Below are 24,147 nucleotides of genomic sequence, written 5' to 3' on the forward strand. Positions count from 1 at the left end.
CTAGGTTCTCCATCCAGGCCCTGTAGATTGGACTGACAAAGGACAGACTAACGGGAGAAAAGCAACTGGAAGGTCATTAACACGTGCGTTCTGCATTCACGCGGTATCCGGTGATCAGTCACTCAAAGGGAGGGTTAGCTTGGGGTCTCTCCACCCAACTTAGTCAAGGCAGGGGTGAGGGTGGTAAGGGGGAGAAAGGGCACTTATGGAAAAGCAGGTGACTTTCTGGAAAATAAATGGGCCTTAAGAGAGCAGGTGGGAGACATGATCGTCTGTGATGGGGTCTGCTGGGGCACCAGAAGAGGAGGTTGTAGAGTTGCCCCAGGAGGGGATTTAGGAGAGTTGCGTTCTTTGGGGGTGCGGGGGGGGGGGGGGTGGCGCTCTGCTTTTAGGCAGATAAGGGATTTCAGGAACTCAAATGCTTCAGCTCAAAAATCGTTTTTATTGCCCAATGGCATATTTTGGGGTAACAGAACCCAATCCCCTTCACTGTCAATGACAGAATGTTTCTCAAAAGAAGGAAGAGAGAGTCAGGTAATGGGGCATTTCCGGAGAAGAAAAATGGTTGTTTACAGGATGTGATGTGATTGTTTGAACTTTTTTTCATTTTAAGAAGATTCTTATACTAAATTTATGTCATACTCAGTGTCACTTTAACATGGAGTTTTATATTTGTTGTCATTTCAGATCTCTCCCTCAGGGCTCGTTATACTATAAGCACAAAAATGACGCCTGGTCAGTACTTTGCTAAGATCCCTTTTCTTTTCATTTTCATGATTAGAGAAAAGCATTCCATCTCCACAAATAGGGATTTATTCACAGAGGATCTACAGCTTAATCTTCTGGAAATATTATTACTTCTCAGTTATCTTTTATTTATTTATTTTTTAGCATCTTTATTGGAGTATAATTGCTTTACAGTGGTGTGTTAGTTTCTGCTGTATAACAAAGTGAATCAGCTATACATACACATACATCCCCATATCCCCTCCCTCTTGCGTCTCCCTCCCACCCTCCCTATCCCACCCCTCTAGGTGGTCACAAAGCACCGAGCTGATCTCCCTGTGCTATGTGCTGCTTCCCACCAGCTATCCATTTTACATTTGGTAGTGTATATACGTACATGCCACTCTCTCTCACTTCGTCCCAGCTCAGTTATCTTTTAGATTCACACCTTTGTTGTAGTATGCACTTGATTGTGGGTTAATTAAGACTATGGTTTTGGCAGTCTGTTTCTTTGTTTTAATTGTCCTTTAATAGATTTTAAATTTCATTTCTAATATTGATATTAACACTTATTGACCAGATGGTTTTAATAAGTCAAACTTTACTTTTATAATGACCTAAGGTATTGAGAATAGGAAGAAAGGATTCCATTTAACATTTATGTATGAATTGTACTTTCAGAAGGATTTTCAGTTTCCATAAATCTAAGCATAATTGCCACCATTTTATCAATAAGAACCCTGAAAAATAGAGGAACAAGTATTAGATTTCATAGGAGTGGATCTTGACCCCTGCTGCTCATTAGAACTGGAGAAATTTTTTTAAAAAATTGATTGTATATTACCACTGTGGGCTGTCTCAAAAATTCTTAACAGATCAGTTTCAGAGCTTAGAAACTCTGATTTCAGGTAAGTTAAGAAAATTTCCACTGGAAAGACTAACATTACCAGCCATCTCTGTAAATGCTCATGAACTACTGGCAGTTGTGGAAAGTAGCAGTGGCTTCAGCTGAAGGTGGCCTGACCCTGTACTTTCTCTCATTACGTCTTACAGTAGTTCTTCCAAATAGGTAGAGCCTTACGAGGATTTCCATTTTCCTGGACAACCTCTGTCACTTTATTTAAGTGACAGGCTAAAAAGAGGCTTAAGCTGTCAGGAAGCCCAAGTGCGTTTTCCCCACGTGAGAAGCTGAGAAGATGCTGCATAGCCTGGTCGTCCACTTGACTGGTCAGCATTTTATTGAGCACCTACAGTGTACTAGTTGCCTTGGGATTGTGCTAGGTTCACGCTTCAAGATAGGAGGCACATTTTGTAATCTGTGTCTCAATTCAGTGTTGGGGGCGGGACGTGCACAGGTGACTATTATGGGCACAGAAAGGCCCAGCTCAAGAGGGTGGGGGAGGGCCTGTGTGGAGGATTCTCAGAGTAAATGGACTAAAGGGAGGGGAAGGGGGCGTTTGTACAGAGGGGATGGGACGAGCAACCGCGTGGTGCGTGTGGGGAAGTTTCTCGCTTTGGTGTGCGTGTGGGATGGGGTGGGAGGGTCCGCAGAGACCGGGTCCTGGAGGGCCTTTTGTGGCCTGTGGAGGCGGATGCAGGGGCGCAGGCCTGGGGGAAGTTAGGACATTTGCAGCAGGTGTTCTGTCTACAAGGTGGTCCAGAGCTCAACGCCAGGGAAGAAGTTATGAAGAAAAGGTGATGAACTTGAGAACTGTTTACTAAGTAAAATTGGCAAAACTTGATAATTGGTTGAGTGTAACCACAATAATTAAGAAAAATAGCTAACATTACTGAATGCTTGCTGTGCATCTGGTGCTGTGCCAAGCGTTTTACCTGTATTAACTCACTTAATTCTCAGAATAACTCTCTGAAGTGTGTACGACCCTAATTCCCAGTTTACAGATGAGAAAACTAAGGCACGAAGAGTTGCAGTAACTTACCCCAGGTGACACAGCTGGTAGGTAAGAGAGCCTGGACTTGAATCTGAATCTAGGGCCTGTGCTTCCCTCCCCACTCTGGACAGTTTTAAGGAGGTATAACTTACCTACCATAAAATTCACCCATTTTAGTGTACACGTCAGTGATTTTTTAGTAAGTTTACAGACTTGTGCAACCATCACAACAAACCAATTTTAGAACATTTCCATCATCTCAAAAAGATCTCTTGTCCCCATTTGCAATATCCATTCCCACCCCCAGCCTCAGGCAACCACTAATCCACCTTCTATCTCTTTGATTTTCCTTTTCTGGACATTTCGTATAAATGGAATCAGATAATATGTGAGATTTTTGCATCTGGCTTCTTTTGTACTTAGCATAATGTTTTTGAGGTTCATCCATGTGTAGCATGTATCAGTAACTACTTTCTTTTTTATTGCTGAATAGTATTTTGTTGTATGGCTATATCACATTTTGTTTATCCAGTCACCAGTTGATAGACATTTGGATTGTTTTCACATGCTGCTGTGACCATTTGTGTACAAGTGTTTATGTGGCCTTGTTTTCACTTCCCTTGGGTATGTATTTAGCAGTGCTATTGCTGGTTTTTATGATAAGCTTCTGTTTAACTTTTTAAGAAACTCCCACACTCTTCCAAAGTGTCTGTACCATTTATGTTCCCACCAGCAATGTTTGAGGGTTCTGATTTCTCCACATCCTCACCAATACTTGTTGTTTTATATTTTTTGGTTATAGCCGTTCTAGTGGGTGTGAAGTGATATCTCATTGTGGCTTTGATTTGCATTTCTCGAATGGCTAAATGATGTTGAGCATCTTTTCATCTTTTTATGAGTCATTCATGTATATTCTTTGGTGAAATGTCTATTCAGATCTTTTGCTTACTTGTTTAATTGGGTTTTATTTTTGAAAAGTAAGTGTTCTTAAAATACTCTGGATACAAGTCCTTTGTAAGACATATTTGCAAATATTTTCTCCCAGTCTGTGACATGTCTTTTCAGTTTCTTAATGGTGTCTTTGGAAGTGTGAATGTTTTTAATTTTAATGAAGTTCAGTTTATTGGTTTTTTCTTTATGGATCATGCTTTTAGTATTGTATCTCTCTGCCTAACCCAAGGTCACAAATGATTTTCTCCTATGTTTTATTTCAGAAGTTTTATAGTTTTAGCTCTTACACTTAGGTCTGTGAGCTGTGTTGAATTATTACTGTATAAGGTGTGAGGTAAGAATCTAAGTTTATGTGGGTATTCAGTGGTCTCAGCACCATGTGTTTAAAAGACTGCTTTCCCCAACTGAATTGCCTTGGTACCTCTAACAAAAATCAGTTGACCATATATATAAATATTTATTTTAAGTTTTGAAATCAGGAAGTGTACATCCTCCAACTTTGTTCTTTTTCAAGTTGTTTTGGCTATTTGGGGTCTTTTGCGTTTCTATATAAATTTTAGAATTAGCTTGTTAGTTTCTGCAAAAAACAAAACAACAACCTGTTGAATCTATAGATCAACTTGGGAATCTTAAAATGTTGGGTCTTTCGATCCATAAACATAGAGTATTTATTTTGATCTTTAATTTTGATTTTTAATTTATTTTTCATTTGGTTTTTAATTTATTTTTCATTCATTTTGATCTTTAATTTCTCTCAGCAAGGTTTTGTAACTTTAGTCTTACACTTCTTTTGTTAAAGGTATTCCTAAGTGTTTTATTTTTCTTGCTCTTGTGAACAGAATTGTGTTCTTGAGAGCCTGTGTGCTTACACATCATTCTGTACTGTTGAGGGGAGAGGAGGCTCAAGGTTGATTCCTACAGTTCCCAGGTTGGGCGGCGGGGTCACAATCTGATGAAAAGAATTCAGGAGGAGCAGCTGTAGGCTTGGTGAGGAAATGGCTTCTGTTTTGACGTGTAGAATCTGAGGAATAGGGGACGGACAGGTCGTGCCGTCTGATGGGCAGCTGGGAATTCCAGAGAGATTTGGACTTGCCGGCATGTAAGAATCAAGTCATAGGAGAGCACCTGCCTCGGGAAAAGATGAGCTGAGGATGGGAGAGCTTGCGGTGGGGGGGGGGGGGGGGCGGTGTTGCTGACAGTTAAGAGGTGCCCCAGGGAAGGAGGTGTGAAGGACTCAGAGGGACAGTCCTGGACTGGTTCCGCAGTACCCACGTGCCTGGTGATTGAAGACGGAGCTTCGGAGTCAGACTGACTCGAGTTTGAAGTCGACATCCACGGAGGCCACTGTTGTCGATTCTGGGAAATCGTGAAGTAGCAGGATGACAGCATCCGTGTCCTCGGGGACCTGATGTGATCCATTTCCTCCTCTGTAGTATGGAGAGTGTAGCACTTATTTCATGGAGTTGTGAGGATTAAATGAGTTGACTTGTGCAAAGTGTCCAGCGTAGTGTCGTCACGTGGTAGTAATGTGGAATGTTACCTGTCGTCACACGACCCCACAGAGCTGGGCGTTAGAGACCAGGAGGGTGTGGACCTTGACTTCATGGAGTGGAGAGTCTCGTGAGCAGCACAGAGGCACACACGACATGACACGACACGTGGGGGGAGGGATGGCACAGGGTGCTGGGAGAGGAGGGGCCCTGGCTAGGGGGACAGGGGTCCCAGGAAGGAGGAAACAGTCGGCGGCTTAAGTGCAGCAGAAAGGCCCATTGCCTTGACTGAAGAAACGATTGGGGTTTGACAGTTTGGGGGTCGGTGCCGTCATCTGCTGTCTCTTCTAGAGCCATGGCCAGGTTGGCAGCCATGGGTGGCGATGCCGGTCTCTCCAGAGAAGGGTGGGTGGAGGGAGGGTCTGGGAGGGGTGGATTTACATGGGGAAAATAATGCCAGTTAGAGGGTAGTTCTGACCATTCAAACACTCAAGTACCTCTACCAGCCAGCCTGTGGTTTTATTCCAGTTTGTTACTTTCTGTATTCATGGAGATTAAAACACCAATGATTAATCTTCCTGTAGTTCAGACTTTCTACTTTAATTTGGAGGAAAACCAGCATAATCTGAAGATAAAGGAGGCTGCATCAAGAAAACTCTCATATCCCGCCCAGGAACATCCTTGACTTTGGGGAGCACTTCTTTGAGTTTTGCTGCCATGTGTAGTGCACTAAGGAGGTGTGATCTAGAAGTTGCCATGTGCGGACAATGGAAAGGCTCACTGCTCTGAAAGCTAAACAGAAATCAGCGATAAACCGTAGCTCCCAGAAAGCCCAGCCTTGAATGTGGCCGTCAGCTCTGCCAAGATCCCTGGTGTGGCTCCAGGCAGGTCACTGGGCCTCCATAGGCCTGGGTTCTCTGATCTGCAAACTCTGGAGGTCGGAAGGAGAGTTTGAAAAGGGCTCTGCCTCAAACTCTAAGGGGAGGGTGCCCCGACCCCAGGCCTCTTTGTTTGCTTTGTGCAGGTACCATGTCGGGTGCTAGGGAAACAGTGGTGAGCAAAGACCAGATGGTCCCTGGCATCACGGAGTGGACGGTCGTGTGGGGAAGGCTGGCATTAATTCTTTGTTACCAGCACCAATGAAGACCCACGTGTGTGGCAGGGACCGGGAGGGAGGAGGACCCAGTGCGCTCGGGCCCCTGTGATAACGACAAGCACGAAGGTGATGCTCGTGAGAAATGATGCGGCTTGAATTGTACGGGCAGCGAAGTCGGTGCGGTAATGGGCCGAGGAAACCGGCTCACGGCCGTGGGAGATGAGGGGCCCTCGCAGGACAGCCTGGGAGCAGAGGACGCAGAGTAGCAAATATGGCACAAACAGTTCAGGTTGCTAATGTGAAGGCAGTTGTACATTATCAACCACGTCTGTACCCACGAATAATACCATTCGCAGGACCACCTTTGGAAAGGCGGATGACGATGGCCCTGGCCGTCTGCAGTTTGCTGGAGTAGACTGGAGGCCGTCACACCTGCGCTGCAGTCTGAGCTTGCCGCTTGTCGGCAGCTGAGCTTGGGCAAGTCACGTTCCTGTTCTGGGCTTCACTTTCTCAGCTCTAAAACGTGAGTGTTCGAGCTAGACAGGGTGGTGGAGATGACCTCGGACAGCGGGTCTCAACCAGGGCTGTGAACGAGAGCCACTCGAGAAGCTGCCAGAAATACTGATGCTCAGGCCTCCCCAGACCAATAAGTCAGAATCTCCCTGGCTGGGGCCTAGGAATTAGGATTTTTTTAAAAAATTAAACACACAGTCCAATATTTCATGATTCTATAACCTGTTCCTCAGAACTGAACCATGTGATGCAATTGTATAGGAGTAAACTGCAAGAAGCCAGAGCCTTGGGCTTGAAACCTTTGTTGAGAAGCCATGAATGACCTGCCTTTCTTAACAAAGTGTTTTGACCATGAAGAAAGGAGACATCCCTCCCTCTCCACCTCTATGTCTTTATTGTTCTAGCTCCCATGTCATTCTTCTGTTACTATCCAGAAACACCTTAAAATCATGTGAGGGCATTTCTATCTAGAGGGTTTGAATGGTGTGTGGAAAGAACTCAGGCTTGCAGCAGACTTGGAGGTGAGTCTTAGCTTTTCCACTAACCCTGCTGGACCTCAGCCTCTTGAGTAAAACAGAGAAAATGAGGCCTTCCCTGCAGGGTCGCTCTGAAGATGTGCTGAGGGAATGTATGTGTGATACAGTGCCTGGGACAGAGATGCTCCATAAATGTTAAATGATGAATAGAAATGTTTGTATAGGGAAAGGGCTAATATCATTTATATTTAAAGGGCTTGTTTTTCCCCTTGAGACGTGTGAAGTACCCCCAGGTGGAATATGGGCAAAGCATAGTAAAAGAAAATGTACAGATAAGTACAAAGCGATTAAACATATTCTCCATCTCCATTAATTAGAGAAACTGAAATTGAAGCAATGATTGACAAACAGTTGGCCAAAAGGATGTCTGTGCCCTGCTAGTGGGAGGAAAATGCATTCCAGATGTGCCACTTCCCATGCTGTGTTCTCCATCCAGCAACACCACTTCCAAGAGCAGAAATACATGTGCATGTAAAAGGATGTTTGTTTCACCATTGTCTGTAATAAAGAAGAACTGGAAATAGCCTGAATGTCCATCAACAGAGGATAGGTTAAATTAGGGTGTAACCATATAAAAGAACACTAACACTGTTCACCCTTTAAAAATCCGGAGATGGGGGCTTCCCTGGTGGTGCAGTGGTTGAGAATCTGCCTGCCAATGCAGGGGACACGGGTTCGAGCTCTGGTCTGGGAAGATCCCACATGCCACGGAGCAACTGGATCCGTGAGCCACAGCTACTGAGCCTGCACGTCTGGAGCCTGTGCTCCGCAACAAGAGAGGCCGCGATGGTGAGAGGCCCGCGCACCGCGATGAAGAGTGGCCCCCACTTGCCGCAACTAGAGAAAGCCCTCGCACAGAAACAAAGACCCAACACAGCCAAAAATAAAAATAAATAAATAAAAATACAGAGATGGCCTGATACGTACTGACATGGGAAGATGTCTGATTTATTGCTCAGTGAACAGTGCTACAAACAGCATTCACATAGCCCTTGGTAGACTTTCCAGCTTCTGCCTCCGTGTCAGGCCAGCCTTGAAGCAGACGGCATTGTGGTGTTGAAGGTCGTGCGTCGGGTGGGGTCGGGGGTCACTCACCGTAGGTTTGGGAGGGCCAGGGAAGTTCTATGTACACGAGCTTCGAAGCCTTGAGGACAGACTCTGAAGAAGGTTTTAGAACTGATGGTCAGGCACCCGGGACGTAAGAATGAGCCACGTTGAAGTAAGACAGGGTGATGAGGAGGGGTAAAGACCCCTAAAGATGGGGGGATGTCCCAGGTCGGTAGGGATAAGAGGTGAGAGGGAGGCCGGGCGGATACCTCCCACTTGGGTCACCGTTTAAAGTCTTTAACCAAGAATGAGACTGACAGGGCTTGCCATGGAACTCAGCAAGTACGCATCCTCCGGGGAGAGGCCCTCAAACTGCCATGCCCTCCCCTAAACAGTCCTGCTTCCCTTCCTGTTCTTTCAGCGGAAGAAGAAGGGGCAGGAAATCAGAGAGGTCCCTGGGGCAGCCCTGAAAAGCAGCAGGTGGTCACGGGCCAGGAGCCCCGAGCCCAGAGCACTGCTGGAAGCCACACCCTGATTGTCTGAGGCTGGTGTGGCCTGGGGTGAAAGGGCACTTGTTTATTTTCACATCGAAGCTAAAGGTCAAATGATGCCCAGTGAGTGAAAGTTTGAAAAGCAATAGTAGTTTTTTTGGAAGGCAGATAACTCAGAAATATGAAGGCCTTGAAACAAGGGGGAGTCCAATCCCTGCTAGTCTCTTCTGGCTGAGTAAGTCGATGTTGGACTTGCTTCTGTTTCAAAGCCTGTGTGGGAAGCTGTCTTCTCTTCCCTGCTGGCCCCATCAGAAACAATGGCGGGTGTTTACTGATTCCAGAAAGGGGTGAGGAGGTTTTAAACCTGGCCTTGGCCCATCTTTTTAAAATCACTGGATGTTCCATTCGCCTGGGATAGCCTACCTTTTGGAGTTCATGGATCAGTAAAATGTTCTACAAAATTTGAGGTACATAGAATTGTCCATTTCTATTTTATCAAATGTATTTATTAAAAGGAAAATATCTTAAACATTTTAAAAAATATTTGTTTTGGTTGCGCTGGGTCTTCGTTGCAGCAGGCGGGTTCCTTAGTTGTGGCATGCGAGCTCTTAGTTGCGGCATGCATGTGGGATCTAGTTCCTGTGTTGGGAGCAAGAAGTCTTATCCACTGCGCCACCAGGGAAGTCCCAAAAGGAAAATATTTTAAAGAATATTGTTACACAGGTGAAAAAGAAGAAAGTAAGAGCATAAGTCAGAAAAATGGACAGTCCGTTAAACTGAATGTAGTTAGCCTTTTAAAAAATCCACTATATTGACCTTTATTTTCTTTCTTTTTTTAAAACACCCACATTGTCATGGCAGACTGGTGGAAACTCTAAGTGGCTCAGCCATGGTGCACACATCAGCATTTAAAGGCCACTGAATTCGTGTTTGAGTACCAGATGATAAAATTAGATTGTGTGGTTTGTAGAAAATTAAATTCTTTAGCTAAACCAGATGCTAAGCTTCTGCCCAGAATCAATATACTATTAGAAGTCTGGAAACTAATAAACATACCGTAACTATTAATTTATGGATGGGTTGTTGGTAAATAACCTCAGAGAAGGAATCCAGGCTTGAAACAGCTTTTGTAACACCAGATGGAGTGTGTGAGTTTAATCGAGTCCCGAGAAGGGATATCTGTACAGTGCCTAAAAAAAAAAAAAACCCACTGGGATCTGAGTTAGGCCTGAGATAAGCTTAGAGAAGCAGGGAAAACTAGAACCTAATTGAAACTGATACAAGAATTTAAGACCCATGCAAAGAAAACCAGATGTTCTTTTATGGTGAAGTGTGTTGGAGGGAAGCAGGGACTACTTAACCCACCCAGAATCCAGTCACCTGGCAGCTTCACCCGAGGACAGGAGGCCCGAAGGAACCAGGCTAACTAACCAAACTAATGTCCTGCACGTAGGGTGGTAGAGCTGGAACGCTGTGCTTTGGGGAGACTCTCAGGACGACAGACCACACCCAGTGGACTGAGGCCAGGCAATTCCTGAAGCTCCCCGCATCGTGTGATGAACAGTTTCCAGATGAAGAAACAAGCCCAGAGTTGTCCGGGGACGACTCGCCCGAGGTCTCACGACTGGGCAGGAACCAGACCGCAGCTTTCCCTCTGCTGGTCCACCCCAAAGCAGATTGAAGACACAAATCCAAAGGAGGAAGGTGGGCACTGCGGCGATCCCTGCCGTCAGCCGGACAGCCCTCGCTCAGCCTGAGAGCGAGAGGAGGATAAAGCCTAGTTACCTGAACAACCAACCAACCAACCAACAACCCTGGCGCAGATATTCAAGAAATGGCAATATGGGTGAAAGAGCCCAACAGATCTGAAGTCTTCCCTGCATCACTGTGTAGACTGGCCTGTGTAAGGAGGTCCCTGAATCCCACACTGTTACCGAATGTCTGCTGTGTGCCCATAAGTGTTTTATCAGAATAAAGTCATATTTTGTTCACTGCACATCCAATTAAAAAACAAAAATTCCTAGTCGAAGTCTTCAGTAACACTTGCTGGATTCCTGCAGTAACATTCTACTCAGAGACAATCTCAAATCATACCATTAAAGCCCAGCTTGGATTATGTCCTTTTCCTGCTTTAAAAACCTTCAGTGGCTCCCAAAGGCCATCCGATGAAATATCCATCATTAAGCCCGGCTTTCAAGGCTGCCTGTGACATACGCTGTGAACTTCCTTTCAGCAGGGTTTTCCCGTATGTGCTTTCTGGGGCCCCAGGGCCTCTAGAATTGACTCAGGCAGTGGTGGGTTTGGAAGTCATGAAGTTGGATGTCGGCGTAAAAGTCAGGAAGGGGCTTTGCTGGCTGAAGCTCGCTGAAGAGGTACAGCTGGACTCAGCTTCGCGGGTGACAGGTTTCAGTAGCTTAGTCAGTGTTCCAGGCGCCATGGTGCCCGGCCCTGCAGCGGGGGCACCGTCTTCCACGGAGTCCACGAAGGAAGTCGCCCACCGGGCTGTCGGCAGAATTACAAAGCCTGGTTTGCCTTTCTGTCCCTCACACCCTTCCTGTTACTTGGTCCCCCTCCCGTATCTAGGACTCTTCCCACCTGGTATCACTTCTCTTGAGGTCCTCAACATCACATTTATATTTAAATAAAAGTGTCAGATCCTATTTATGAGTCTCTACCCCGTGGCCTAGATTTTTCAGAGGCCTCACTCTTCTTACGGTTCTAAGTTACGCAGAACTTTTGAGGAAAGGGTGAGTTTCAACTGGAGGTTGGGCTGTACCATCCATTACCCGGGTCACCGGTTCCTAAACTTCCATGTGAATGGAAATCGCCTGGGGAGCTTGTTAAAATGCAGATTTGGTTCCGTGGGTTTCAGGATCTCTATTCCTTTTAAGCTCCTGGGCGATGCCAACGCTGCTAGACCGGGGAGCACGCTGTGAGTGAAGAAGATCAAGACCAGACGCCCCTGGAGAGCCGTCGGGGAGAAGCTCAGGTTCCCAGGCTCCGGCACTCCCACGCCAGGGGGCCAGAGGCCGCTGCCCGGCATAAGCACAAGCCGTTTGCCTCGGGGGCTCATGGGCATACATGAGATAGTGGGGTGTCTGCTTTTCCACGTCTTTGCAGACCTCAGTTATCTCACAGGGCTAGACCCTCAGAAGGCTCTCATCTGGCTGTTCGAGATGGTCCTTCTCATCTCCAGAAGGCAGTTCAGCAAGTTCTCGAGGGAAAAGGGTAAATGCTGCCTTCGGGGATCTCCTGGAGCAGCTTCCAGCAAGCGGAGGAGGGGCCTGTGGACTTGTTCTCCTTAGCCCATCGTTTTTCTTCCTACTGTGTGCACAAACAGGCCACTTAGCCGCAGGTCTTGGGTGGATGACACCCACTCTCGTTCACTTCTGTGTATGTTACTCTGGAGAGGGCAGATAATGCAGTTTAGCTAAGCCAAGCTGTAGGTTGGAAGTTATAACCCACCTAATTCCTTACAGAAGCTATTGATTAAGGCTGTGTCTCTGCCACCTGCTATGCCTGGGCCTCCTGCCATGTGGTCGATGGCAACTCTGACAGCCCCGTCCCTGCAGAACCCAGAGCTCCTGCCACGTTTGTTTCCAGCAAGTCTTTAGTGTCTGCTCTCCTGCCTCCTCCCACCCCCCGCTTCCTTCTAACGCATGTTTTGAAGTCCACACTGAGACAGGTCACCCAACCCATTTGTCATGCGATGGGGTTACAGACTGGAGTCTGCAGCAGATGTCATCTGGGCCTTTGGAGGCCTGTCACTTCCCCAAAAAGAACACTCTTGTTGACCATTTGGCACGGGAGCCTACACCTTTCTTGCCCAAGAGGTCCTAGGCTTCACTCCAGGGAGCGGCATGAGGGTTAGAGCTCAGAGAGAAAGAAAAAAATGGAGTCAGAGACCCAGGAAATGAGGTCCCCGCGGAAGGTAAGAGGCTTTGTAAATGTGCCTTTGTTACCTGGATGGATGTTCAATAAGCATTTGTTGAATGAATGAGTGAAAACAAGTCAAGAAGGAAAAAGCTATTGTATATGAAGCACGGGTGTCACCACCAAATGTCCTGTTCTCCTGCTTCCCTCCCACCAATTGCTTGTAAGGCTCTTGTCCCAAACATGCTGGGGGCCTCGTGGAGACATCTGGACGGTGTCCTCCTGAGAAGGTGAGCAGCGACTTATTTCATGGGGTTGTGGCAGCTGTGACTGGTCTCCTTCTGGTCATGGAGCTTCTGGACCTGGTTGATAGCAGAGCCTGGACTAAAGCCCATATCCTGTGACCCCCAGCTCAACACGCTTTCTATTCTGTCAAGCTGTTGACCCAGCCAGGAAATGTGCACCATCCATGTTTACCCCGCTGTGAGCGAGCATGGGAGTGAATTAACTCGGGAACCTGTCACTGACCTCCATAAGGCCAAGGGGCCTCCCTAAGAACTAGCATCCCAGAAGACTGGACCTCGAGCCCGGCTCTGCTCTTCACCTTGGGCAAACACTTTTACCCAAAGAAGTTACCTCTGCCCCCATATAGAGTGGGGAGGATGCCTAAGATCAGCAGCAGTGGGGGCCGCGAACTAACGGTGACTCGTCTGTACCGGCACTAAATGAAAGATGAAGGGACAGGGATCCAAGAGGCTGCCATACTTCCCTTCCCTGCTGAGGAAGTGCAAAGGACACTCCATTCTAGTTTAGAACCCAAGCAAGGCTCCACACTTGATCAGCCTGGATTTTTTTTTCTAGGTCGTTTGAGGCAAAGAAGTGGTGCACTGTATCCCCTTCCCTTTTTCCTTCCCTCCCTCCCTTCGGTGAACAATTACTGCGTGTTTGCTGTGTATTGGGCACTGTTTCTGGGCACTGGGAGTAGAGCAGTGAACAACAACCCACACCCTCATGGTGCTCACATTCCAGTGGGGGAAACAGCAAGGCAAAGCCAACACATAGCGAGGTAGCTGGTGGGGAAACAAAGCATGGAGAGGAGGAGAGTGCTGGGAGGGCTTGTGATGTTAATCAGGGTGGTCAGCGAAGACCCCCCTGGACAAGTTGACCTTTGAGAATAGACTGAAAGGAGCTGAGGGAGCCAGACATTTAGGTCTTTTGGAGGAGAGTCTTTCAGACAGAAGGAATAACGAGTGCAAATGTCCTGAGGCAGGAGTGGCCAGTGTACTTGAGGAAGAACAGGAGGGCTGGCGAAGCTGAAGCCAAGAATGTGTGAGGGGCCGAGAAATCGACGAGAGAGAAGATCTGGGGCCAGATCATGAGATCACAAGGTCGTTAGAAAGATGGGAAATTGCTGCAGGATTTCTCCTGGCTGCTGGTGAAGGAGTGGGTCAGGGCGTGCGGAGGGCGGGTGGCAGCAAACGGAGGAGTTAGCACCTCTCAGCTGTAAACAAAGGGGGGTGGCGATGAGAACTTGGACGGGCAGAGCAGTGAGGGGTGAGAAGTGGTCGATTCTGAATATTTTAAAGACAAAACCAAAAAACCTTGCCATTGGGTTGGATGTGGGATGTGAGTGAAGGAAAGGAGACGGAATGACGGCAGGTGTTTGGGGTTTCTTTTCGGCTGAGTAGTTCAAAGGATAATGTACCATGAACTGGGTTGGGGAGCATGTGGGAAGAGCAGGGGGATGTGAGGGCCTCTGCGTTGGGCATATTAAACTTGAGATAATATGGAATGAGACTAAGAGCCTACGTTTGCTGAGCTCTTCCTACGTGTCAGGCACTGGGCAAAGCATCTTACAGATACTGTCCCATTTCATCCTTACAACAGCACTCTTACCATCTCCATTTTAGAGATAAGACAGTGGGTAGCTGTGCCCATTCACAGCCTGACAAGACCTTCTGCAGCAGCAGCAGTGGCAGCAGCAACATAGATCTTTCCTGTCTGATTGTTCTGTCTTAACTGCACAGCCACGGTTGGTGTTGGCTCGCCACACTGTTAATGAAGATGTGAGTCTTCTTGGTCCCACTGCACGGCAAGAGATTATCAGCTTTGTTCTGCTCCTGGAGCCTCATGGATGCCGTGTAAACACTGAGTGAGTGAGTGAGCTTGCGGAACCTGTAGGCGCCGGCCACAGGCTGGACTGACCATGCTCCTCGCCTGTGAGGGGTGAAGCCAAGGAACAGGACCCAGAGATGGGGTACATCCATCTACCGGGCACATGGTGGGTGCGTGGGAGAGTGAGCTTGAAAACCAGGGGCATGGAGTGTTCAAGGTGAGCAACTTCATAACTAGAAGCATCAAGAATAGAAATGTGAAAACATGAGTCAGCATCTGAGGTGAGCAGCATAAAGCAAGGTGTGAGTGATGGCGGGGGGAGTGGGGAGGGGGACAGTTCAAGCCTAATCTGTGAGACCTGGTGTGCTTTGTTGTTCCTTACTAGCTGGGAGCCTTACTAGCTGGGAGAGTCTTACTAGCTGGGAGAGTCTTACTAGCTGGGACAGTCTTACAAGCTGGCAGAGTCTTAACTAGCTAGGAGAGTCTTACCAGCTGGGAGCCTTACTAGCTGGGAGAGTCTTACTAGCTGGGAACCTTACTAGCTGGGAGAGTCTTACCAGCTGGGAGAGTCTTACCAGCTGGGAGAGTCTTACTAGCTGGGAGAGTCTTACCAGCTGGGAGAGTCTTACCAGCTGGGAGAGTCTTACCATCTGGGACAGTCTTACTAGCTGGGACAGTCTTACAAGCTGGGAGAGCCTTACTAGCTGGGACAGTCTTACTAGGTGGGACAGCCTTACCAGCTGGGAGAGTCTTACCAGCTGGGAGAGTCTTACCAGCTGGGACAGTCTTACCAGCTGGGACAGTCTTACCAGCTGGGACAGTCTTACCAGCTGGGACAGTCTTACCAGCTGGGACAGTCTTACAAGCTGGGAGAGTCTTACCAGCTGGGAGAGTCTTACCAGCTGGGAGAGTCTTACCAGCTGGGAGAGTCTTACCAGCTGGGAGAGTCTTACCAGCTGGGAGAGTCTTACCAGCTGGGACAGTCTTACCAGCTGGGAGAGCCTTACTAGCTGGGAGAGTCTTACCAGCTGGGAGCCTTACTAGCTGGGAGAGTCTTACTAGCTGGGAGAGCCTTACTAGCTGGGAGAGTCTTACTAGCTGGGAGAGTCTTACTAGCTGGGAGAGTCTAACCAGCTGGGAGCCTTACTAGCTGGGAGAGCCTTACTAGCTGGGAGAGTCTTACCAGCTGGGAGCCTTACAAGCTGGGAGAGTCTTACCAGCTGGGAGAGTCCTAAAGAGGTCAGCAGTGTGTGCTGAAAAAAAGAGAAGTGGGAAGAGCTCCAATTGTAACCCATTTAAGAAGTGTGTTATCTCTTTGCTGAGTAACAAATCACCCCAAAGTGAGTGACTTATAACAGCCATGATGATTTATGATCTCTCACAATTCAGGAGCCGCCAGCGACATCTCAGAGGCTCTTCCCTCCCACGTGTGGCACCTGAGCTGGAGTAGGTGGAGTTCCCTGTCCTCCGGCATTTCTCTCTCTGGGGTCTCCACTCAGGGTCTTTCCAGCGTGGTGTCTTCACGACAGTGATACTTCCTATGTGACACCTCAGGGTTCCAAAGCCACGTGTCCCCAGAGAGAGAAACAACCAGGAGGAAGCGCGGGGGACAGACAGCCGCCTCTTTGCTGCAGTCTGATCGTCAGAAGCTAGTGCCCACAGTTGGCCCTTGTTCACGGGTCATGAAGTAGACTCCACCTTTTTCTGGGAGGTAAATCCAAGGATTTCCTCGCATGATTTATAACCGCACAGAAGCCTGTTACATGGTCTGGGGACCTCATAATTATACCCTCCTAATTATACAAGGGGCATTCAGTGGAAAGTTTCTCGGTGCCTGCGGTGGTTGGCGATTAGTGTCGGACGTGTGAGGGATGATGTGACATGCAGGCAAGTGGCTACGTTTTCTGAGACTAAATACTGTGTCAATGTCATTACCAGGAAAACCCCCAGGCCTGGAAATACTTTTTTTCTGTGACTCAGGATGGTATATATCAGAGTAGATTGTAAAGTAGTTCATGCCACAGGGATACAAAATAGAGCTAGGAGACAGTAAGGAAAGGAAACAGTAAAGCAGGAAACAGGAGATTGAGTAGTAGGTAAGAAACTGACCTTGACTTTGCTGTGCTTTTGATTTGATGCAACAGCAGAAAATTCCGAGTCTTTGAGAGAGAGCAATATTCTGGACCAACTAGATCGGCCAGCTGCCTCCATGACTATTAAAGCCAGTAGTGACACCAGTCCTGGCAAAACCAGACCTCGCATGCTACTGACCCCAGTGTGAAGGCGCTTGGGGTTCTATGTGCAGAAATCGGACTATAGATAATTGTTTTGTTAGAGGGGAATTGGGAGTCTTAGTGAATTCAAATGTACTTCCAAGAGGTGTTTGAAAGCCTCCTGCAAGGACATTGATTGCACTATGGGATGGTTGCCTGATGCCAGCTAATTAGGAAAACCCATTCTGGGCCTAGCTTGAGTGAGCCCAGGGAAGGATAAACAGTGTCACTATAGCTGGTACCCTGGAGTTCCCAGGATAACCTGTAGCCTCCTTACACTTGATTGAGTTTATTCCATGCACAGACTTTCGCTAAAGGCCACCGTGTCCCATCGTGTGAGGCAGTTGCCAAAATGGAATAGTGCCAATAGCTGGAGCTCTTATCTGTTGTTGCAGCTAAACAATTAAAGAGGAACCTGAGTTTCACCGGAAGCAATTCCTCGGACCATTTGGCGCCGTCTACAACTGGGTGCAGGCATTACCACCGTGGGGCCGACTGGCTGGCAAAGGCTCGCTGAGGCTGGGGGACTTTCCACTTCGGGGTCCAGCATTATGACTAATTTCTCAGTGTCTCGGGCTGGGCAGATTCCCATGGGGGCAGACCCCAGACCCACATCTCTTAGTGTGTGATGGTGGAATGTAATTTGGTAAATGTTGCACGTATGATGCAAAAATAAATTCATAAGTAAACAAACTTAAAAAGGAGACAAAGAGAAAGAGAGCAAATAAATTTGGAACACTAGGCTCAATAAAAGTAGTTTTTTACTTTTTTTGAAACAGGATTTCTCGGAGCCTTTAATATGCCACCACGCCTTGTGAATGTCCAGAATGACAGGTAGCATTTTCACCTCTTATGTGACCATCGGAACCATGTTCCCATGATCACCTTGGGTGACTTAGTTTTCCAGCAACAACTTTGGGATACACTGTCCTAGATCAGAGCTACTTGGAGTGCAGCCTTTGGCCTGATGGTCTCCAGTTGGGTAAGTATGGAAATAGAGAGTAAGCTTTTAGAAAGTTTTCTGGCAACTGGACAGATTAATTTTTATGTCTGTTGAACCTAATACCAAAGTAGTGGGACCTATATTTTGTATTTCTTTGTTTGGTATTTCATGTTCGAGTCGTTAATTTTTAGGGCACTTTACAAAAAATACCCATCTGCAGCACGCTGAAAATAAAAAAAAAAACACGGTCCTTCTCCTCATCATTTGAGAGCGTCCCCACCAACATCAAACCCCCGATCAGATTTTTCTAGCATCAGGCCACGAGCACAAAGGTTACCCAGATGGACTCCAGACTACCTTCCAGCATCCCCTACCCCTGTAGGGCAGCCAGCCCTGCCTGGTATCATTTCTTCGTGCACCTGTAATTTTGTAGTCTGAGTGGGGAATCTCAGACCCCCGCAGTGGTCCATCCACTCCTTGCTCTAGAACGAGAAGCCCCAGGATGCTACCTTGTCAGGAGGAGAAAGAAGGCAACAGCCATCACTCTGCCTGACCCGCCTGCCACACTCAGCAGCGTTTACCTCCCACCCTTGGAATATTGCTGACAGCTCTTTGAAAACTTAAAAAGTATGACAGGCTTTCAGGAATGGTGACTTCCCACCAAGGAATGGAGGCATGGGAGGATTTAAGTAACTGGGTTTAAACAATGCTTGCCTTTTGTTCTCCCTAATAGTGCTGGTCATGTGGGTTTTTCTTCCCCACAGCTTTCTGAGGTGTTCTCCAATAGAGGACTTAAGTCTTTTAAAAACAGTAATTTTGTTAACAGTGGTAATTGCTTTAATTGGAGTTCTTTAAAGGTAGATCCTTCTCGCCCACCTCCTCTTAAGACGTGACTCATGCTCTGATCTATCGCGTTACCCTGAATCCACGCGGTATTATTTCCTCCTTATATCTATTAACGGGCATTGTAGGAGGGGAGGTGGAAAACTTCCAGAAGTCGCTATTTTTTCAGTCTAGAATAATTACAAGTAATTTTTCTTTGTTTCCAGGAAATGGTAGATAATCAGCTTTATGTAGAGAAAAATATGCACATTGCATATGACTGCACTTTCCACTGGGGCCTTTCACAGAGGATTAGAACTCTTAACCGCCCACTGGGTTCCATTTGGATCACAAAAGCCTTCTCCTGCTCCCCAGCAGAACTGATTTGCCTCTCATGTTTCCGAGGACCCAGTCCTGTTATGAAGCAACAGTAGTTGGCCCTGCATAGAGTTTTTTATCCCCGAATAGCCGCATTCTTTCAAGTAGCTGTTTGAGCTGCTTGGCACACACTAGGGAAGCAGGCAGAATATCATGCCCTTCCCTTTGGGTATGAGAAACGGGACAAAGAAGCCACCCAGAAGGCCCCACATGGCTGGGCGGGGGGCTCAGGAGAAACTTGCAGGGAACAGCCTCCCCCTCGGCCCATCTGGACAGCCTCCTCCGCTCCTGTTCTTTCGTATGTCGGAGGGGACAGAAACGGGCCAGCTCTGGCTCTTAGAGTTCTATTTTCTGTTGAGTTTCTATCTCCTGGTTGATGTTGGGTGAAATTGCTGAGAAAAGTATCCATCACAGATAATCTAGAAAAGGGGAAATTGGGAACCATTGAATTTTGCTTCTAAAACTCCTCTCGGAGTGTGACAAGCAAAAGTAAGTAATTTGTATTCTGGAGTTCCTGTTCATTTATACTTTCATGTCCTTTCTTTGTGCTTGTCCACATTTTAGGAAGATAATAAAACTAAATGTTTCCTCTGCAGTTTTCTTTCTACCTGTCATCCATCCATCCATCCACCCTATACCTATATCTGTCTATCTATTTATCTATCCATCATTATCTGTCTATCCACTGTAAGGGAGGACAAATTCTCCCCTACTCTCTTTAGGTCTCCAGTTGGGTCTAAGAATTAAATGGGCAAAGACAGATGAACAGGAGAAAGGCATACACGTTTTAGTAAATTGTTACATGTACATAGGAGCCTTCATAAGAGAATGAAGACCTGAAGAAGCAACCAGAGCAGAAAGCTTTTATACCTTTTAGACAAAGAAACAATACATTTGTGAAGAATGGACAAGACACAGGGGTTTGGGCCAGAGGTGGTAAATGGTGAAGTAACCAGGAAGATAAGGGTTGGCTGAAGAGGGTTTGCTTGTACAGATCTCTCGGCCTCAGATTCCCCATCTCTGGTGATAAGAATATCTTCCTTTCTCTCGGTACAAGGAGGACACCTTTCACAGGGAAGTTTATCTCCTGCTTTCAGGAAGAAAAAGGAGGGTTAGAGAGCCCTTGTTATACCTGCTATTTCTCAAGTGCCTTTAATTCAAGAGAATCAGTATGCCTGAGTGGCATATTTTGGGGTGACATCCTCTGAACTCCTTCACCATCCACTCTATACCTATATCTCCATCTATCTATACATCAGCTGTCTGTCTATCTTCCAGCTGCCTGCCTATCCATCTGTTCATCCATCCATCCATCCATCTGTCTATCCATCAGTCCATCCATCCATCCATCAGTCCATCTGTCCGTCCGTCCATCCATCCATCCATTCATCCATCCTATACCTGTATCTCTACCTGCCTGCCTATCTATCCATCATCCATCCTCTGTCTCATTCATCAATAGCCCGCATGGCCAGGTCTCACCGGTCTGTGATCACCAATTAAGCCACACTTCATCTTGCTGTGAATTTGACAGCTACTTGTCAATTTGTGGATTGTTAATCTGGGTCCCTTCCCTGTCCAGCCCCTCAATCCTGAGATCTCTCCAGCGTCCAAATTTGGCATTGTGGTGTCTTATTCATGCTCTGTCACTGAGCTGGGCCACCGTCCCTCCCTGTCAGGCTGCTGCCCTCACGAACACGCTAGCTTTGGCACTCGGCCCTGCGTTTCAGGTACAGAACAGGCTTTTCCCTTAAATTCTGACACCACAACAGGAACCAGACTGTGTTGACGAGCGTGAGTGAGAGAAGGGGAAGGAGGTACAGCACAGGTAACTGATAATTCTACTGGATGTGGCTTCTCTTAGAGCCTCTAGGTGGGTCTGTCCTGGGGGTCCTTTACAGAGCTCCCCCCACACCTGCTGCCAGGTGACCCTCATGGGGAGGAGGGGCCACTTCCCCCCTGGGAGGGCTTTGTGCATTGTCCCGTCTCTGCATTTAGAGGCCAGCCTCCCTAATCCTCACTTCCTGTCTCAAGAGCAGCCTCTCCCCAGGATGACTGACAACAGAAATGGCCCTTGTGTTTGAGAGATAAACCCGCCCCCCACCCTTAGCCTCAGGAATGCTCCCTTACCTTCTGGTATCTGATAAGAAGGTCCATTAGAACATGATTTTCCAACGTGAGCCTTAAAAAACAAGCGTGGCCAACAGTGTTCCCAAAGGCTGACAGAGACAGCAAGCTACCCAGGTCCCTGCTCTGGACTTTCTTCTCTCATTTATGATAGAATTCTCCAACCCAGCCTGGCCTCCTGCAGATGTGCCACCTGCAGGCTGCAGGTACAGCCACTGCAAACCCATTCCTTAGCCTCTAGCCCACCAATTACTTTTTTTTCAGGAACAATTCTGTTTCTGCCATTTACTCCGCACAGAATATGGAGCTTCTCAGCCTCAAACACGCGCATTCAGGGCAACAGACTCAACAAGAAGCATGATATTTGCTTTATATTTCATAATCAAATGTTCACTTAATAGTTCTTCCCAAAACAAAGAATCAGTCTGTCCCAAAGGTGAATTCAAATTTCTTCTTTTTACTAGGTAAATACTGCTTACATATTTAAGATGATTTTTAAAAGGTAACAAAACAAACAAAACCCCCCAAACCTTAGTTAGGGGCTGGGATTCTATTTGGGCATCCTGTTTCTCCCCTTCCCTCTCTACCTGTCCTTCCTACCTACCCGGCCAAAGCTGCTCTGAGACAAGTCTGTACATAGTCCCATGCTGTTTACCCTCGGGAGCTCTCTGAGCCCATGCTCCACTCCGGCCATATCTGCCCTCTTTACCCATTCATTTCTGTCCCCTCTGAGCAGAGGTGAGGGAGGCCACATTGCACATGCAGTCTCAGCTGGGGTGGCAGCAGCTACCGGGACCCCCTTTCCTTAGAAGCAGTCAGTCAAGTGGGAGTTCCCTTTCTCAGTTCCTGGATCACATCTGCTTGTTAAGAAAAAGTATTTAAAACTTGAAAATGAGGCAAAAGGTGATGGCATGTCATTTCAGTGTTAACTCAAAAAAGATAATCCCAAAGGTTTCAGTTCATTATTCCCTAGGGCATTAACCAGTTTTGTACTATTTTGTATTAACCTAGCACTCAAATTCTCACAGTCCTTTATGAAATTGCTATAAATAGCAAGTTCCCCAAGTGTTCCTAGAACTATATTACTATTTCCATCATTCATTAATGAATTGAATGAAGTATTTGACATGCTCATTTCAATCCTGTAATAGTTATCTTTGCTGGGTAACAAATTATCCCAAATCTTAGTGGCTTAAACAAATAATAAACATTTGTTATGTTACACAGTTTCTGTGGGTTGGGAATTCAAGAGCATTTTAGTAGAATGATCTAGCTTGAGTTCTTTCATGAGATTACAGTCAGCCAGGACTGCAGCCAACTGTAGGAGGCTGGGCGGATCTGCTCCCCAAGATGACTCACTTATGTGGGTGACAAGCCAATGGTCACTACTGGCAGGAGGCCTCAGTCCTCACCATGGGGACCTCGCTGCACACCTGCGTGAGTTTCCTCATGACATGGCAACTGACTTCCCCCAGAGCAAGTGATCCAGGAGAGAATAGGGGAAAGTCACAACGTCTGCTAAGACCTAGAAGTTACATCCTACTGGTCACATTAGTCAGTCCTATTCATTGTGGGAAGAGGTGACACAAGGGCAAGAGTACTGGAGGATGGGGATCATTGCAGGCAGTCTTGGAGGCTGGCTACCAACATCCTCCCTCTGTGCCCCAGTGATTCACGTCCTACCCACACACAAAATGTGCTTAGCCTCTCCCAAGGCCCCCAATACAGTAGAGTATCAGTTTGAAGTCCAGAATTTCATTATCCAAATTAGGTCCAGATGTTCTTGAGGCTCCTTAGGTGTAGTTCCTTGAATCCTCAAAGCCAGGTCTGAAATTTGTGAACTAGAGAGACAAGTTATCTGCAATAATAGGACAAGCATACCATAATTACTGAAGACCCTCCCGTTCAACAAAGTTGGAAATTGGGGGTGCACAGAAGTCACTGGCTCATAGCAATTCTGAAATCCAGTAGGGTACCAATTGACATTTCCTGGGAATAATTTTCCACAGCTCTTGGATTTACTCTGCAGGCTTTTGGTTTTACCCTCTGAGTCATCCTTCCCTTTCCTGTATTTGTGTTGTTTTCTCAGCCTGCTTCTGCCTTGTACAAGTTTCAGGGTCCAAAGACATCTTTTCAGTTTGTGCTGTCTGTCCCTTTCAACTCAAGCTGTCAATGCTTCTTCCAATATAATTCTCTTAAAAACCTTGTGGTTGATCTGTGACTCTTACTGGGGGGGTCTCACTCCATTAGGAAAAAAAAAAAAGCTTCACCTGCAAATAGGTGCAATATATGCCCTGAAAGGACAGCGTTGTCGAAGTGCTCAGTCTGTGGCGTTTGTTATTTGTATGGCAGCCCAAGCCACCTAAGACACAGTCACACTCTTGGGTCCATCTTTAGACCAGATTTTCCTGATGGTGCCCTGTACTTGATTTTTACCTAAGAGCCCTTTAAATTTAACATCATTTGCCATCTGGAGAGGGTGAGAATTTTCAAAACCAGGAAGTGCTGCCTCTCTTTTGTTTAACAGTCCTGCCTTTAGCTCATTTCTCTTGTTTCACTTTTTACCAGAAGCAGCAAGAAGAAATCACTCTTCAGTACTCTGCTTGGACCATCTCCTTTGCTAGACCACCCCATGCATAAGGTACGTTTTCTGTCTTCCTTATAAGGCAACAGTGCTGGTAAAATTTCTGTCTCTACTAATAACAATTTCCAGTAAGATCTTCCCTTTTCTTTAATCCCTTATCTGAGGCCACCTCAAAGACAGTCATGCTTCTATAAACAGTTTTTCAAGACTCTTCAAGTTTTCATGGACACTTCCCTCAAAGTCCTTCCAGCTTTTACCACTAGGAGCTTCCAAAGCCACAAGGAAACTTT

General features: G+C 46.8%; 1 protein-coding gene across 5 annotated transcripts in view; it reads left to right on the top strand.

Moving 5' to 3' along the window:
- USP6NL (USP6 N-terminal like) overlaps positions 1 to 23,888 on the top strand; it is a 170,001-nt gene extending 146,113 nt beyond the window's left edge. For 2 of the 5 annotated variants that reach the window (XR_005018711.1, XR_005018709.1), the window contains 2 exons: positions 5 to 83; positions 688 to 920. Coding sequence is in view for 1 of the 5 variants with exons in the window: in XM_036842761.1 (XP_036698656.1) it covers positions 5 to 26 (22 nt within the window). In the remaining 4 variants the exon portion in view is untranslated. Of the gene's footprint in view, positions 1 to 4; positions 312 to 687; positions 921 to 23,841 lie in introns of those variants that run through there. The other 3 variants (XR_005018708.1, XM_036842761.1, XR_005018710.1) reach the window with 2 other exon arrangements.
- Positions 23,889 to 24,147: the final 259 nt, after the last annotated feature.

The sequence above is a fragment of the Balaenoptera musculus genome, chromosome 2 (genome assembly GCF_009873245.2).
Source record: "Balaenoptera musculus isolate JJ_BM4_2016_0621 chromosome 2, mBalMus1.pri.v3, whole genome shotgun sequence".
Lineage (NCBI taxonomy): Eukaryota > Metazoa > Chordata > Mammalia > Artiodactyla > Balaenopteridae > Balaenoptera > Balaenoptera musculus.